This window comes from Crinia signifera, chromosome 7 (genome assembly GCF_055691185.1).
Source record: "Crinia signifera chromosome 7, ASM5569118v1, whole genome shotgun sequence".
Classification (NCBI taxonomy): domain Eukaryota; kingdom Metazoa; phylum Chordata; class Amphibia; order Anura; family Myobatrachidae; genus Crinia; species Crinia signifera.
Genome location: NC_139223.1, coordinates 50151967 through 50169810, shown reverse-complemented (window position 1 = coordinate 50169810; position 17844 = coordinate 50151967). Strand labels below are relative to the sequence as shown.

The 17844-nt window shown below is 47.6% G+C and overlaps 2 protein-coding genes across 3 annotated transcripts in view; one reads left to right on the top strand and one right to left on the bottom strand.

Annotated features, from left to right (window-relative positions):
- EARS2 (glutamyl-tRNA synthetase 2, mitochondrial) overlaps positions 1 to 17844 on the bottom strand; it is a 126219-nt gene that overhangs the window by 13812 nt on the left and 94563 nt on the right. Inside the window, exon 1 of one of the 2 annotated variants that reach the window (XM_083153033.1) lies at positions 123 to 220. The exons of the other annotated variant lie outside the window; for it this stretch is intronic. The gene's annotated coding sequence lies outside the window, so the exon portion shown is untranslated. Of the gene's footprint in view, positions 1 to 122; positions 221 to 17844 lie in introns of those variants that run through there. 2 annotated transcript variants of the gene reach the window in all.
- On the top strand, positions 2 to 17200 carry UBFD1 (ubiquitin family domain containing 1). Its single transcript, XM_083153034.1, has 7 exons — positions 2 to 174; positions 4357 to 4620; positions 5833 to 6041; positions 7064 to 7129; positions 9761 to 9866; positions 14000 to 14082; positions 16254 to 17200. Exons 2-7 carry the CDS (start codon positions 4374 to 4376, stop codon positions 16362 to 16364), a joined length of 822 nt encoding a protein of 273 aa, XP_083009160.1. The 5' UTR covers positions 2 to 174; positions 4357 to 4373; the 3' UTR covers positions 16365 to 17200.

Genomic DNA, 17844 nt, shown 5'->3' with positions numbered 1-17844 from the left:
TGACCTGTCATGAAATCATCGGCCGCTTGTTGCTATACGCCGGCCACTCACTCGGCTTATTTTGCCAGCTGCCACAGCTAGTTCCTACCCTGGTGCCCCTCTCACAGTAACTGCCTGCTCACCATTCCCTGTATATGCCCTGCTAACTGCCAAGCCGTCACTCGTTCCTCCCTGGTACACGCCACTGTTTAGCCTCTTTGTGCCATCTGTGGAACTTAGCTGTCTCGTGTGCCTGCCATCTGTGGAACTTAGCTGTCTCATGTGTGCCTGCCATCTGTGGAACTTAGCTGTCTCATGTGTGCCTGCCATCTGTGGAACTTAGCTGTCTCATGTGTGCCTGCCATCTGTGGAACTTAGCTGTCTCATGTGTGCCTGCCATCTGTGGAACTTAGCTCATGTGTGCCTGCCATCTGTGGAACTTAGCTGTCCCATGTGTGCCTGCTATCTGCGGAACGTAGCTGCCCTATGTGTGCCATCTGCAGAACGTAGCTGGTCCATGTGTGCCATCTGTGAAATTTAGCTGCCCCGTGTGTGCCTGGCATCTGCGGAACTTAGCTGCCCCGTGTGTGCCTGGCATCTGCGGAACTTAGCTGCCCCGTGTGTGCCTGGCATCTGCGGAACTTAGCCGTCCCATGTGTGCTTGGCATCTGCGGAACTTAGCTACTCCATGTGTGCCATCTGCGGAACATAGCTGTCCCATGTGTGCCTGCCATCTGTGGAACTTAGCTGCCCCATGTGTGCCTGCCATCTGTGGAACTTAGCTGCCCCATTTGTGCCTGCCATCTGTGGAACTTAGCTGCCCCATGTGTGCCTTCTGTGGAACTTAGCTGCCCCATGTGTGCCTTCTGTGGAACTTAGCTGCCCCATGTGTGCCTTCTGTGGAACTTAGCTGCCCCATGTGTGCCTTCTGTGGAACTTAGCTTCCCCATGTGTGCCTTCTGTGGAACTTAGCTTCCCGATATGTGCCATCTTTGGAACTTAGCTGCCCCACGTGCGCCACCTGCCGTAGCTAGCTGCCCCACGTGCGCCACCTGCCGTAGCTAGCTGCCCCACGTGCGCCACCTGCCGTAGCTAGCTGCCCCACGTGCGCCACCTGCCGTAGCTAGCTGCCCCACGTGCGCCACCTGCCCTTGCTAGCTGCCCCACCTGCCCTTGCTAGCTGCCCCACGTGCACCACCTGCCGTAGCTAGCTGCCCCACGTGCGCCACCTGCCGTAGCTAGCTGCCCCACGTGCGCCACCTGCCGTAGCTAGCTGCCCCACGTGCGCCACCTGCCGTAGCTAGCTGCCCCATGTGCGCCACCTGCCGTAGCTAGCTGCCCCATGTGCGCCACCTGCCGTAGCTAGCTGCCCCATGTGCGCCACCTGCCGTAGCTAGCTGCCCCATGTGCGCCACCTGCCGTAGCTAGCTGCCCCATGTGCGCCACCTGCCGTAGCTAGCTGCCCCATGTGCGCCACCTGCTGTAGCTAGCTGCCCCATGTGCGCCACCTGCTGTAGCTAGCTGCCCCATGTGCGCCACCTGCTGTAGCTAGCTGCCCCATGTGCGCCACCTGCTGTAGCTAGCTGCCCCATGTGCGCCTCCTGCTGTAGCTAGCTGCCCCCTGTGCGCCACCTGCTGTAGCTAGCTGCCCCCTGTGCGCCACCTGCTGTAGCTAGCTGCCCCCTGTGCGCCACCTGCTGTGCGTAGCTTCACCCTGTGCGCCACCTGCTGTGCGTAGCTTCCCCCTGTGCGCCATCTGCTGTGCGTAGCTTCCCCCTGTGCGCCACCTGCTGTGCGTAGCTTCCCCCTGTGCGCCACCTGCTGTGCGTAGCTTCCCCCTGTGCGCCACCTGCTGTGCGTAGCTTCCCCCTGTGCGCCACCTGCTGTGCGTAGCTGCCCCTGTGCGCCACCTGCTGGGCCTAGCTGCCCCTGTGCGCCACCTGCTGGGCCTAGCTGCCCTCTGTGTGCCACCTGCTGGGCCTAGCTGCCCTCTGTGTGCCACCTGCTGGGCCTAGCTGCCCTCTGTGTGCCACCTGCTGGGCCTAGCTGCCCTCTGTGTGCCACGTGCTGGGCCTAGCTGCCCTCTGTGTGCCATCTATGGAACATGGTTGCCCTCTGTGTGCCATCTGCAGAAAATGCAACTATCCTGTGTGCCATCTGTGGTACATGTCCTACCCCCACCCGTGTGCCATTTGCAGAACATAGCTGCCTCATGTGTGTGCTACTTGTGGTAGATGTAGATTTCCCTGGGGTTCCATCTGTGGAACATAGCTGCCTCCCTGTGTGCCATCTGAGAAGCATAGTTTCACCTCCTGTATGCCATGTGTGGTGCAAAGATTCCCCCATTGCTGACCAACCTGTTTTCCACCTGTTGGATATTGCTTCCCCATGTGCAGTCTTTTAAAAAAAAATCCACAGTGAGACATCTGTGATTCATTGCCCTGCACTTAGTGCCCAATATACAGTAGCTTCCATTTGTGTGCCATGTGCCCAGTGTACAGTAGCTTCCCTCTGAATGCTATGTGCCCAGTGTAGAGTAGTATCCCTCTTTGTGCCATGTGCCCAGTGTACAGTAGCTTCCCTCTGAATGCCATGTGTCCAGTGTAGAGTAGCATCTGTCTGTGTGCCATGTGCCCGGCATAGCTTCCCACATATAGCTTCCATCTGTGTGACGTGTCCTTTATCCAGTACCCTCCATTTGCGCAACATGTGCCCAGTGTATAGTAGCTTCCTACTGCATCCCTTTTGTACAGTAGCATCCTTCTGTGTGTCATTTGCCCAGTGTACTTCAGCTTCCCTGTGTGCCATGTGGCCATTAGTTTTTCACTGCATACAGTAGCTTCCCTCTGCGTGCCTAGTGTACACTAGCTTCTCTCTGCGTGCCTAGTGTACAGTAGCTTCCCTCTGCGTGCCTAGTGTACAGTAGCTTCCCTCTGCGTGCCTAGTGTACAGTAGCTTCCCTCTGCGTGCCTAGTGTACAGTAGCTTCCCCCTGCATGCCTAGTGTACAGTAGCTTCCCTCTGCGTGCCTAGTGTACAGTAGCTTCCCTCTGCGTGCCTAGTGTACAGTAGCTTCCCTCTGCGTGCCTAGTGTACAGTAGCTTCCCTCTGCGTGCCTAGTGTACAGTAGCTTCCCTCTGCGTGCCTAGTGTACAGTAGCTTCCCTCTGCGTGCCTAGTGTACAGTAGCTTCCCTTTGCGTGCCTAGTGTACAGTAGCTTCCCTCATGCATGCCCAGTAGCTTCACTCTGTGTGCCATGTATCCTAATGTCCAGTAGCTTCCCTTCTGTGTGCCATGTGCCCAGTAGCTTCCCTCTGCATGCCCGGCGTTCTGTAGCTTCCCTCTGTATGCCATGTGTCCTAGTGTCCAGTAGCTTCCTTTCTGTGTACCATGTGCCCAGTAGCTTTCCTCTGCGTGCCCGGCGTTCTGTGTGCCATGGGCCCGGGGCAGGTTCCCTCTGCTTGCCATGTGTCTGGTGTAGCTTCCATCTACATGGCGTAGGCCCCACGTTGCTTCTCTCTGCATGCTGTATTGGATGTATGTACATAATTCTTCTGTCTGTAGTGTAGCCCCATTTGTGTCAGATGTTACTCATAGATTTTCCTCAGATTATGCATTTTTTCCAATTTTGATGAGATGGCTCACCTGGCAGGCAACGCCACGGTGTGCCATATGGCTCAAATCACACACTACTATTTTGCCCTGATACTTGACTTCCAAAATATAGTATAAGGGGCTTATTTAATAATGTGGCTGATCTGTCTTACAGCACGTGTGACTGTTGCACCATGCTATTAATAAGTTCCTCTGTGTCATGTGACTTAGTAACTCCTCCCCTATAATGACTTGGTAACTGCTCCCTGCATCCCATCTGACACCAGCCACCTGTTTTGCACTATAGTAGAACTGTTCTAAATGCATTCAGTAGTCATGTCCTGTTTTGGGATGGTATGTTGGTGTCTCCACTGAGTTTAAAGCAGGCCTGGGCAGCCTGTTGCTCATGTTGGGAAATTACAAGACCATTTCCAGATAGTGGTATGGTATGCTGGGGCTTGTAGTTTCACACCACATGGAGACCTACAGGTTGCCCAACCCTTAGGAAGGCAGCGGGTAGTTTATCCTAAGTAGTCAGCTCATTGTGCTGCTACAGTTACACAAGGTGATCTTAATATAGAGATGGGATTTTCTTGTTCTATAAGTTCCTCCATGCAGAACGATTTGTTGTACCAACACATGTGTCTGATCCTAGTGTCCGCTTCATGGTGGGACAGATAAGAGGCCGCTCACCTAGATTCTGCTGACACCATTATACAGCTGGTGTGGAAAGATCTGTTTTGTGCGCGGATGACCTAACCGGCTCATGTCCCTTTCCCTGTAGAAGTGGAAGAGATTGGGATGGAGGCGGATGGACAGACCGAAAAACTCAGCTGTGCAGAAGACGGAGACAGGAACTCTGAGCCCTCCCAGGACAGCAGCTCGGCACAAGCTGAGGCAGAGGATGCTGTGAGCAACGGGGACGACGCCGAGTCAGAGAAAGAGCTCGTAGAGTTTAAGATTATTTGGAATAAGAACAAGTATGACGTTAAGCTTCCATTGGATAGCACAGGAGCAAGCCTTAAACAGAAGATTCATACACTCACAGGTACCTGCACCTCCTGAGAATCAGGGTACATGGTCTTTTACGCACACCTGATATATGTGGGATACGGTCAGTAGAACGACCCTATTAAGGTTGACAGGCCTAAGGTCGACACACACGTTAGGTCGACAATGGGAAGGTCAACAGTCAAAGGCCGACATGAGTTTTTCACATATTTTCTTTTTAAGCCGACATGTGCCGACAGGAGGTATTTCATGCTCTACCATCCATGGCGGGAGCCTATAATAGTGTGCTGAAACATGGCGAGCGGACACAGTACACGATTATTGCGTCTTCTTGTACAGTGCATTTAATGATTCACATCAGTCCCTTCCCCACTACACACATACACACCGTGCCGGTCAGCACTAGGGGACACAGATATTGGCTCTTGTATTATTGCAATAAGTGGAAAAAATAAGCGTCCCCTTCTATTTCTCTGTCCTTAGTTCTTGTTTCAGTGCCGGGCATGGGAGGTGAGAACCGGGCTATTGAACTAACATGCGTTATTTTTTTTACTATTACACTAATAGGAGGGACAGGCATTGCTAAAAAAGGACATGCCTCGCTGCACTCGCCATGCTTCATGCTTCGGGCTCGCTGCACTCTGCACACTATTTTATTCTCCCACCACGCCCTAGTGGATGGTAGGGCATGAAATGTCGCCTGTCAGCTCAAAAAATGTGAAAACCTCATGTCAACATTTTGGCTCTTGACCTAATGCATATATCAACCTGTTGACCTAACCCCATGTCAACCTTCAGGTGTGTCGACCTTGATGCATGTCAGCCTCCAGCGGTCGACCTTCACCTTGTCGATCTAGTGACCGTATCCCAATAAAACTATAGGTCACCTTGTTACATGAAACAGCATATGTATACATAAACCAATATTCAATATACACGCGGAAATGTAAAGGTGGCCATACACTACTGCGATGTATTGCAGCAGAGTATCCTTCAGGCCCCCTCTGAGCCGACCGGTACCTACACCGGCGGCAGGACCGCATGGGACCACGCATTGGACCCATGGGGTATGTCAAATATATCCGATTTGGGCCGATTTCTCGTCCTGACCCATTGCGATTGGGTGAAATCTGCCCAAATCAGACTAGTGAGTGGGCACCTTAAGATGCCGTACAGTGTGAAGCGTAATTAAATGCACAGATGCTGTTTTCTCTCCCAGTATATATTTTTGCCTGTCTCTCTCTCTTAGGTCTTCCACCAGCTATGCAGAAAGTCATGTTTAAGGGGCTCCTCCCCGAGGACAAAACTCTAAGGGAAATCAAGGTCACAAATGGAGCAAAGGTTATGGTGGTAGGGTCCACCATCAATGATGTATTGGCTGTTACTACCCCCAAAGAGACTGTCCAGCAAGAGGTGAAGGAAGAAGAAACCAAGAAGGAGCCCTTGTGCAGGCAGAAGGTAAGCTCAGAGCGCAGTAAAGAGGTCACGCCCTCTTATGCTGGGTAGACACTGTGATGTGCATGAACAGATGACGAAGGATGTCGCATACAACATGCAGGAGCGCACATCGTCAGAGACATAGTTCGTGAACACTGGGTGATTTAAAGATTCCAATCTGTTGCTATCGCCAAAACAGCTTCTTTTCTCATATAGGGCGGTATATACCAAGCAATTTCGGTACATACCACCACACATCACAAAGACACTAATCGCATATGTACTAGCATATGCAATTGGTATTGCAAAGGGCAGCTCTTGCGATAGAGCAATGTTTGCGAAGCCGCGAGCAGGGGGCTGAGCGGGTCTCCGTGGTTCTCCCCCTCCTGCTGTGCCGGGCAGCCTCCTTCTCAGATGCTGCAGGGGCTGCCGGACCCCACCTCCTCCCTGCACCCAGAAGAGGTGCAGGGAGGAGGAGGTCACTGGTCTAGGCAGCACAGCAGGAGGCTGCCCCGGACATCAGGGTAAGGGGGGACGGTGTAACCCTTGCAGTGAAGCCCTGGAGGTGAAATTGCTTTAAAAACACCAATAACAGGTTTTTAACGCATTTTCAGTTGAGTACATCCCACCCAAAGTGTGTACCCAGCTTTATATGTTGTCCCTGATCAACATGTAATAATTCTATGACGTGCAATACAGTGTATTATACATAGCCAATTATTTTTCATGGAAATATTAAATATTTTGAAATAAGGATTTGCCTATACTACTTTAAGATGGATTTGGTTATTATTTTAGAGTTATTTTAGAGTAAGGATGGCTTTTTTTATTATATAGACCATTTGTCTATAACTCGGTATTTATCCACCGTGAACATAATAATCAGAATTAGTAGTTACTCGATAGATGGCATCGATATTCATGGCTACACCATAGGATTTTGCCAGAGTTTCCTCTGATGCCTGCTTAAAATTTTTCTTTGCACCGTTCACTTCCTGTTCTGTTGAGCGTATCCGTAACTTGTTCATGTTCTATATTTTAAGCAACACAGAAAGGTCTTGGACAAGGGCAAACCGGAAGATGTAATGCTGTCTCTGAAAGGTGTCAAGGTAAGAGAATCTTATCAGGAACAGGATACATTATGGGCCTTATTCTGTTTCACTCTCAGAGGCCAATTCCTTCTCAAATGGACAAAACCATGTGCACTGCAGGTGGGGCAGATATAACATGTGCAGAGAGAATTAGATTTGGGTGGGGTTTTACTTCAGAGTTTTATCTATATTGCAGTGTAGAAATAACAGCCAGTATTTTCCCTGCACAGAAACAAAATCTCACCCAAATCTAATTCTCTATGCACATGTTATATTTGCCCCCCCTTCAGTGAAGATGGTTTTGTCCATTTAAGAAGGAATTTGCCAGAAGATGTGAACCAGAATAACCCCCTATGTCACAAACATTATAAACAGACGTCTTGTTGGCACCATAATCCAGGCTCCATGATGTTCATCTCGATTAAAATACTAAAGCATTTAAAAAATTTCATCAGCAACAAAACATAACACTTCCTTTACCAAGCAAATGAGCAAAATATATTCTCTACATACATTGAAATAACCAATTAAAAAAAACAAAGGTACTTGTGTAGTTTCACAGCGGCAGTTACATAGTCAGTGTAGTGTCTCTGTCAGAATCAGCGTTGTGTTCTCGCAGCCAGTTTGTGTCTGTGACTGTGTGTACGTTTGCTTACCCAGTTAGTGTAGTCAGTCAGCCTTACGCAGTTAGCGTGGTGTCAGCGCTTATTACATTTTCTGGGAACCATTGGCCATTTTCACCTGCCTTACATGACAGGTGTGAATGTGTTTCTGAAACACCCCCACTATCCGCGTCAGCCTGAAGCGTGGCGAGCATAGCTAACCCCACAAAGGGAAGCGGTACGAGTCCTCCCGACCTGTTCATACCCTCACTATCCACGTCGGCGTGGAGTTGATTTTATAAAGTGTGGCAAGCGCAGCGGATGCAGATCGCTTGACTTGTATTATTGTGCATGAGATGCACTTCCGCACCCCCCCCCCCCCTTTGTGCACGAGACGCACGCGCTACCGAACCCCGAACCCTGACCGTCTCCCTGAAGTGGATACGGGTAGGGTTGCCATACCCTGCCGCACATATGACTGAGACGCACAAGCGTATGAGACGCTTGTGCATCTCAGGCAGGTGGAGGACCTCTCCACCGACGCCAGCATAATCGCCAGGGCAGGGGATCTGGCGGTTACCGGCGCTTTGTGAGCGGCGCTCACTAGGCTTGCCAGGGACATTGGGGACAGAGCTGTAGCTCCCGTTTACATTTTACCCGACAACAAATCGGCAGGCGGGATTCAATGTCCAGTCTGCTGATCGGCAGAAAGTGGGTGTGGATTGTCAATCTGCGGCCAGTATCGCGACAATCTGCGGCCATTATCAACAGAATGGGCACAACAGCTTTGAAAGTTTGGCTCTTCCTGCCGTGATCTCTCTTCAATACTGTCGGTAAAGACAGCATTGGATAGAGACCCGCCACTATTTCCAACGGGGGGGAATTGCATTGCATGCCCCCCTAAGGGCTATTTCACACTGTTCGGCTCCTGCCGGACGACGAAATCCCGCACGGCGAGGAAGCCGTGCCGTGCACAGTAGTTGTGAATGGACACTATTGTGTCCATTCACAAGGGACGGCCACGGCCCGGCCGTCCGGTTGCAGCCGGATCCCGCCACTGGAAGGGACGGCTGCCGGGCTGTGGCCATCCCCTCCATGATAAACTACTGTGTGCTGCACGGCTTCCTGGCCGTGCGGGTTTTCACCGCATGGCAGGAGCCGGAGTCTGTGAAACCGCCCTAAGGCTGAATTGCAGGGAATCTCATTGAGAAGCTTTAGGGAAATACTTAAACAGTGTTTTTCAACCTTTTTACCTTGTGGCACACTAAATAAGATTTGAAAATTGCCAATGCACTCCATGAGATCCACACAGGGCAAAACACATTGGCCCCCGGAAAAGAAAAAAAAAACACCTATTGGCCCCCATATAAAAAAAACAATCACACTGGTCCCCACAGGTAACAAAACAAAATACATTGGCCCTTTACATGAAAAGAAGAGACCAGTAAATAACACTTGCACTGGTGGTGGCTGTAATCTGGTTTGGGCATCTCTAGATCTGGGGGCACACTTGAGAACAGCTCAAGGCACATTAGTGTGACTTAAAACATAACTTGGTTTATGCCCTTTGTTCTTTGAGTGCAGTTGGGGGAAAATTAATGGGAAAGGGAAGAAAACTAGAAAAGACTCTGTAAACAGTGTGATTGGTTCTTCCTACAAAATGGTTATCACACTGAACCTTCATTTTTATTTTATTTTTATTAATGCACAGAAGTCTATTTTGGGAACTGATTGTTGAGTTCTCTCTTTCCCATCATTTCCAATAGTTGTCTGCGAAATAAACAAGAAAAACGCCTGCGATCAAATAAGTAAATAAATTGTGCCAGTGGGCACTAAATAATAATCTATAAAATAGGAATGCATGATGCACCTGATTTGGTCTGTCCATTAATTCATGTTCAACAGAATGGGGAAATAAAACCATTGTATCTTGGTGGGTGCAAGCTGCCAGGGTTGTTACAGCAGGGCAATGAGGCAGTAATCCATGGCAGTCCATAGCGCTGACCGCGTTCTTACTCAGCATTACAATTGTTGTGGTGTTTTACAGGAGCGTCTCCCTACTACCCCAATATCCGGCATGTACAATAAGTCAGGGGGCAAAGTCCGGCTAACATTCAAACTGGAGCAAGACCAACTATGGATTGGTACAAAAGGTAAGTCATCACAGACCAGACCGTTACTGAACTATGGCAGTGACTATCTGATGGGACAGTAATCACTAAATCATTTCATGTGCGATAATGAAATTAAATAAAAAAAACCTTGCATTTTAATGTAGACAAAATGTTGGTGATTAGCTGTGTGGTAAGAATGGAGAGGTGTAAAACTGAATTAATGATCTAATTTGGAAGTAACGCAAACCCCCCCCCCCCCCCCCCCTCCCAAAGCTAGTAATTGTGCACACTGATAATACCAAGCTGCACTGCAGGGGGCAGATGTAACATGAGCCAAGAAAATAAATGTGAGAGGGGAATGTCCAGACTCAAATTACAGTTTAAGAATAAAACTGTCCAGCATTTGTGGTCTACACTCAGTGGCTGCCAGTATTTACCCTGCATGCAAAAATAATTAATGTAATTGCACCTGTTGCCTTGCAGCATGGTTTGTCAAGGTGCATATTAGTTGCTGCTTTGCTCTTAACTCCATCTTAAGGTGTTTTACACATGTAGAGATTTGCTGAGCGATGCTACGCTCAGAGCGCTCAGCAAGATCGCTCAGCACACACACAGTGATGTGTCAGCGCTGTGTGCTGAGCGATCTGTCAGGGCCAGTGTTCTACTGGCCCTGACAGATCCCTGCAACCCCTAGAAGGCCAGTATGCGTTATCCTGGGTGAATAGCGCCACTCTCAATGTTTGCAACTTGGCCGCACTGGTCAGTGGAGAGTCGGAGGCACAGAGCTTTCATACTCCAGGATAGGCCTTTCTGGTTTCCTGGCCTTCCTTCAGGGGGGTTGGAAGCTGGTTTGCAGCTTTGTTCCTTAGACATGCAGTAGCTGTGTCAGGCAGTTACCTGGTCATCTCCACGCGCTTTCTCATTTCTAGTGTATTCATGTATTTGCTCCAGGCAACACTCACTGTGCGCGTACAGTTATTCAGTCTGGCAGCCTGAGAGTTCCATGCATGGGGGCGGCTGGTGAATTTTCCATGGTTCTGTGTACTGATCTACTTTGTCAGACTGGTACACAGTCAGTACTTCCTGGTAAGACCGAGTGGGGCATGACATGGCCGATAATATAATAGAAGAGAAATTAAACAATTGGTTTGCCACACTAGGGGGTAAATGTGTGAGGATTGGAGAAGTGGCATCTGTCCCCATAAAGAACGTTATATGCTAGGTGATAAAGCTCCAATCAGCTCCTAACTGTCAATTTACATATTGGAGCTGAATGGCCTGTGCATTATTATTTTGCACATAACGTTCTTTATGGGGATAGATACTAAGCTTCATACATTTACCCCTAAGTGTTTCTAAGTCAGGGTAATGCAGGCATTCATACTTCATAGGGATAGTCATGTACCTGGAGTGCTGTATAAAGAAAAAACAAAATCCTTTCCTGGGTGCCATTGGTGTCACATAGACAAGGGGTAGTAATGATCATCTTCACGTTCAAGCTAGAATAATTGTTGCGCTGTTACACCGAGGAGCAGAATGTAACCTGCCATGGCACCTAGTACAGCCCATAGCATCGCTCAGCACATGGAGGCTGGAGCTGAGCATTGCCGATGATCACTTTGGCTTTGTTCTGGTAAATAAAGGGCTGCAGTGATATCAGTACTCCAATCATATTAGCTGGAAGGTTCTGTGATTTCTATTGGGTGGGAATTGTATAACTTGCACCCTGTTGGTTCGGCACACTAACAGGGAATTGACATGCCTTCTGATCTGGAGGAACATGAATGACCACGAAAAGTCATGGGCGATTGGGAGCTTATGCATGTTTGAATGGCATGAGGCTAAGCAGCGGGGCGGGTATGACATACAAGGGCCGGGAGGTGTGTTTTTTGACACGCCATAGTTGCTCTTACCAAAGGACAAAAATTATCTTAAATGGCACCAGCAAAGCCCAATCACCTCACAGAGAAAGGTCTCTTCATCTTTGCTGGATGACCGCCAGGAAGTTGGGTTATTCTGCTTTGTGGTGAATCCGCTTGCTGAGTCCAGTTCTAGGGTTTTACAAATCAAGATAATTTCAAAATGGAACAAGTCTCGGCTTAACTAGGCCAGTCATCTTCCAGACTGTCTCCCAGTGTGCAACTGCCTATTGTGCTGTACTCCTGGTTCTGTCCTCTGGGGCTTTGTTATACAGCCAGTGCTGTAAAGTGAGGGTTTTCCATTAAATTTAAAGTGCCCAAATACCTGTGATTTTCTTTATAACCCACTTTACCCGTACCCAGTGTCCCCCACTGGAAAAGGATTTTCTGAAAGTATAGAATTCCCATTTGTGTCATAACACCCTAGGTCTGTCCTTTCTTCATATAACCACCATGATCTGTTCTTATTGTGTATAGCCATGCCTTATGGAGAGCACTCACTAATTTAGTATTACTGAGTGTTTATTTTGTTCACATTGGTGCCTCAGTGGAGTTTACCATTTCAATTCCCTACTATACCGATGCATACAAGGATTATTACAATGTCTGAAGTCCGTTACCTGACCATTATATTTTTTACACCATGTGAGGGTCCAGGTAGAAGCAATGCTAATCAACTTGCCATCATGCCACCCACAAACATGCTGTTTTGGACTGTGTGCAGAAAATACTCCAAAACGCTGGAATAGATTAGGTCTCAGATGGCATTTTTTTAGAAGACGCTAGTTACCAACCCGTCACAATAACGGTAATGTCACCAACGGCAGTTGGCACACCCAAACAAAGCAATGCTTATATTGTTCAGTCAGGCACCAGTTAGTGGCTGCTGGCATGCAGAAAAACCCCCAAAGAGGTGAGGAGCAGTGTTAAGCTGGGAACACACTATCCGATTTTAAAGAACAATATTGATAGCATTGTGTATATCATTCAATGTGTACCCACCTGCGGAACATCAACAATAACCCTGATTGTCTGAACATGCAGTCTAATGTGACAATATCGTCAGTGATTGCATATTGGCTGCGGATCCTGGTGAGGGCACTGAACAATAATCGTTAACGATATCATTCAGTGTTTATCCATGGGTCATTCGTTTCCACGCAACTACTTTTTATATAGGTATAGGGGAGTGTTTATAGCAGGGTTCATTATACCACATGTATGAAAGCATCTGTATCATTTTATTTACATTTTGCAAACATTTTGGTGAATGCAGGCGAGGATGTGACCAAATTCAGTCCTGGCCACTGCTGTGTAATTTGCACAGCGGCCGATTATCGATACACTGAGCATGCGTCTAGGACACAGTGCGCATGCTCGACACCTGCTAACAAAGAAATCCTGGGTGAGATTTAATAGGATGAGAGATGCAGAAAGTGAGAGATTTGGTGAGAAATCTCCAGTTTTTTTTTAAAGCGGCAATCATTTACATTGATAAATCACACTGGTTTTGCAGTGTAAATGATTGTCGCTTTAAACAAACCTGTAGATTTCTTACCAAATCTCTCACTTTCTGGATCTCTCATCCTATTAAATCTCACCCCCTGCTCCTTTTTTTTACTTCACTAGCCATTCCCAGAGGTGATTGACAGGAAGGCAGCGTCTGGGGGCGGTAACCAGCTGTTTAGTGGGCGTGCTAAGAAAAGCGCAAAGTATTCACTAGCCGTACACCTCTGTTCGCATGGCGAGCACATTCATTCACAAGGCAGGACCTCACTCTAGCAGGGCAGCGTTTAACTGATGGCTGGCTGCTGTTAATGCGCTCAGCAGCGAGAAGTCTGAATCGGGCCCAATGTACAATATATATGTAAGTGGTATTTCTGATTTTTTTGGTTTCCCCGTTATAAATGAACTTGAGACATCACTGACCAGCACAGTGGGGGCAGACCGTTTGTGAGCTGAAGCAGTGTTTATGGGAATACAATGTTGTTACTGTGAAGCTGCCTCATGACAAGAGCACTAGTTCCTAGTGAATTGATGGCTGCATTCTCCTGAACATTGGCTCAGTCCACACGATCACCGAAACAATACACATGGTTCGCGTTAAATTTATGGGTGGAATAAAATCCTGCTCCAGAAACCTCGATTATCCCCCGTAGGGTCGGAGGTCGGAGTTGTAAAGGGTTTCACTCCGGCAATTTGGTGTACAGTACCGTGTATCTCAACTAATAATCTATTTTGCTTTTTCCGCAGAAAGGACAGAGAAAATTCCCATGGGTTCTATTAAAAATGTACTCTCCGAGCCAATTGAGGATCATGACGACTATCATATGATGGTAAAGATCTTGTATATCGTCAAGCAAACTTTTTACAAATTTTAGAGTTCCATAAACTAGGGGGAGCGATGCTCTGATCCCCCGATCCACCAGCACTTCTGTTCTGCCGACCAGATGCATCAATCAGTGGGCAGCGATGAATGGTGATCCGTCGGGGGGAATCGGCCATATTAAGCATGTTAAAAAGCTCAGGTTCCGCAATCCTTGCTTGAATTGGAATTTTTATACATGTTTACCATTCCCGATCCCCCAGTGTCACCATCAGGGGATCGGGGGGGGGGGGGGAAGGGTTGGTTGCCCCAATACTCTGCTAGTGACATTAGTCGCCTATATCCAAAATGCTTTGAACCAGAAGTATATTGGATATGTGATTTTTCCACAGTTTACAGGATATATCTTGGGGATATGGGACCCAAGTCTAAACACGAATTGCATTTGTTTTATATACACCAGAATAAATGCTATATTTATTTTCTTTCACCTACCTTTGTCTTAATAAAAGCAAAACATAAATGAGTTTGCATGTATTAATCGCTACAGTGATGCAAAGCAGTTGCTACGTGTGAACCGGACTATTCATCTGGGTTTGTGCTTTGATATTGTTCCTGTCTTATACGGATTTCTATACATTTCATACTAGTTTTGCAGATTTATTTATTTTTCCTCCTGTCAGTTGGTTGGGTATGAATGGTGCTTTAGATAGTGAGATCTTTTATGTATTCTGCACTATGATTAGCATGATGGATCTCCAGTGTCCAGAATTCCCACTGTCGACCTTGCCCATGTCGCCATTATGCTTGTCGGCCTCATTACCTGTCAACCTATGCCCATGTCGATCTTTTTAGGTGTCGACCTTGGCCCACGTCGATCCTTTTTAGGTGTCGACCTTGGCCCACGTTGACCTTCAGTGGTCGAGCCAGTGCATGTCGATTTTTAGTGGTGTCGACCTAACGACCGTATACGGGGAAACATAAATTGTTATGAATATTGCCAAGTTTAAAGGAAACGGCCTGTAATAAGCAATTGGCTGCAGCTAGGAGCATGCACGGTGCCTGTATTTACCAACTACCCAATGTCAGGAACTAGTGTTACACAAGCAATGATTTCCCTTCCTGGAGCCAGTGCCTGTAATCACCAACTGGCCAGAGCCCAGAACTTACACAGAGGACCTTATTCTGGTTGACTCCCAAAGCTGCAAATTTTTTAGTTTTACAAGTCCAACAGACGCCGCCCGCCCCCCTTCGCATGCCGAGTTCCCCAGCACACGTGTGAATAGATGCTTTGCATAAACATCCATTCCCAGTTTGCATGCGGGGAGGAAATCATTCCATTCGATGGTCGCGGACCGTCGAATGATTTCCACAGCGCCCGTAGTCTTAAGACACCTCTGTGGTGTCTTAGGTCTGCAAGCGCCCGGTGCGGGAAGTGGGGGGGCAATTGCCATGGGAATGCCCATGAAACACTGGGCGTTCTCATGGGCACAGCCCGTCGTTGCCGCCCCCCGAACGCACTGCTAGGTGCGAACGGGATGGCGAACAGGCAGTTCGCTGTGCCCGCTCACACCAAGCATCTGCGCAGATGCTAAACATCCCCCTCCCCCTGCCAACACGCATGGGAGCGTTCAAACCATTATTTGAGCAGGGTCATCATTACCTTCTGTATGATGTCATGTTACCTGCTTTGTGTCCTAATTTGTGACACTGCTTAAGTTTTAATCCCACGCACTCACAAACCAAAGGAACGGCCAAGAGTCACTGTATTCGGATACAGAGAGCGCTCTATGTAAGTGCTACCTCCTGGGCATCACTTATGTAACAGCGCAGCGCAGTGAAAGGTCACCGTCATTACACCCCGACCCCTTGCTTGCTTGTGACAAGGTCACAGCCTAGTACGGAAACCTTACTTAGTTTTTATGCTTGTCACATTATGGAGGGTGAGCCAAAACCAGCACGTTCTCCCTGCCTGGAAATCCAGCATTGTATCAGACCACAATATTCCATCTTCACTTTGTGGCTACATGAATTCTCCCCTGTTCTTTGTGTTTTCTATATAGTACAGGAGGTAACCATGTATAAAACAGATGTTCTCAAACCTGTCAGGTTAATTTACAGAGAAAACTTACAATTTTAATTATTATATCTTATTAACGATGACTCTTGTTGTGTTGGCAGGCATTTCAGCTGGGTCCTACTGAAGCGTCTTACTACTGGGTATATTGGGTGCCAGTGCAGTACGTGGATGCCATTAAGGACACAGTGTTAGGGAAATGGCAGTATTTTTGAAGTTACGTTCACCTCTGGCACAGGACACGAAACAGTGAGAGAAACCAACCCACAGCCACCACCTTTTCTCATCCCGCATCCTGGACACCAATAAATCAACCCCGCAATCCCCTTTACCCACTGCTCCATGGAAACTTACAGGGGTGGAACTTTTACCATTGTGAAGCATCCCATGGGGCAGAGAATGCTTATTCTGTAGGAGCCAGAGGTGACCTATCCAATATAGTTTACATTTTTAACTTTTTGCAAGTTGCGGGATCACGCCTGCCACTGCGTCAGCCATATATTGAAGTTAATAAAGCGGAAAAGCCTCCCCCTTTTCTTTTTTCTTTTTTTTTTAACCCTATGAGTGCTAGGGAGACCAATAGAGGCCACCACCTCCAACACCACCTCTATTGGTTCCCCTCCACAGCCTTGGAAGTAGTGGATGATTTGATGCTCACAGTTTTCAACACCGACACCCCATCACAGCAAGCAGGACTCCCTTCAGTACATGCTGACAGACCACAGCTCAGATTTTTGTGACAACACTGTTACGAGCGAGGCAAATCTTTTTGTGAATTCTCTTTATACTTAGTATTTGCCACTACGGTAATGGAGGGATGTCAATCTGCTTCTTTGTTTTTTTATTTTTTTTATTTTTGTTTTGGGTTCTTACTATAGAAACTAATTAAATGGATGCAGGAGAGGCTGCACTGTACACCTTTGTCCTTCCCCTTATGTAAGTTTGTTTTAAGAATGTAACAATACAAGCGTCATATTACAGGCTAGATGAGTCTGGATAAGTTGAAATTACTCAGGAGTTGGGAGTTAAGTAAATCTATATTGCCACCTAATTGTTACATTTCTCTCACCTATCTTATATCCTTAATGCTACTCCTGTGGGGGTGAAGATAAGGGCCAATCAGAAGCTGTTCTAACAGATATTGTGACATCTGATTGGTCCTCCTCCATCTTTTGAAAAGTGCAAATTTAAAATCTTGTCAGTTGTATATTACAGTATATCAAGGATGCCTGGGGCACTAGGATAGGTATGGCTGTCAATCTTCGATGATTCTAAATTATCAATGGTTTATGACCGACGTTGAATAGGTTTGCCATTGATGGGGGGAAACCAGATGGTTTAATTGATGGCAAAGCATAACCAAACTTTTTTTTTTATAATCGAGGGGCAGGGACACGGAGTACAGCTCCGACACCCAGTCCGTCAAATAAAAAGGATGTGCATCGATGGTCATACATAACATGATATGGTACCATCGATGGTCATATACACTATCGCCATTGATGGCAACCATCAATGACTATAGCGTTGATGGCCATCCCTGCACCAGGGTAAGGAGGAAGTCCCGGTGAGTCAAATGTGGTCAAGTACTTCTGCAGGTTTAAGAAGTGACTCACAAATGTCACCATAGTGTGTTGTCCTGCGACATTGGCACAGCTCTGCCACAGTCTTTGCCTGTGTCCAGAAAGCAGCATT

Coding starts and splice junctions, on each gene's coding strand:
- UBFD1 (XM_083153034.1), top strand. CDS start 4,374: ATGGAGGCGGATGGACAGACCGAAAAACTCAGCTGTGCAGAAGACGGA. Junction 6,042..7,063: donor AGCCCTTGTGCAGGCAGAAG/GTAAGCTCAGAG, acceptor CTATATTTTAAG/CAACACAGAAAGGTCTTGGA. Junction 14,083..16,253: donor ATGACGACTATCATATGATG/GTAAAGATCTTG, acceptor TTGTGTTGGCAG/GCATTTCAGCTGGGTCCTAC.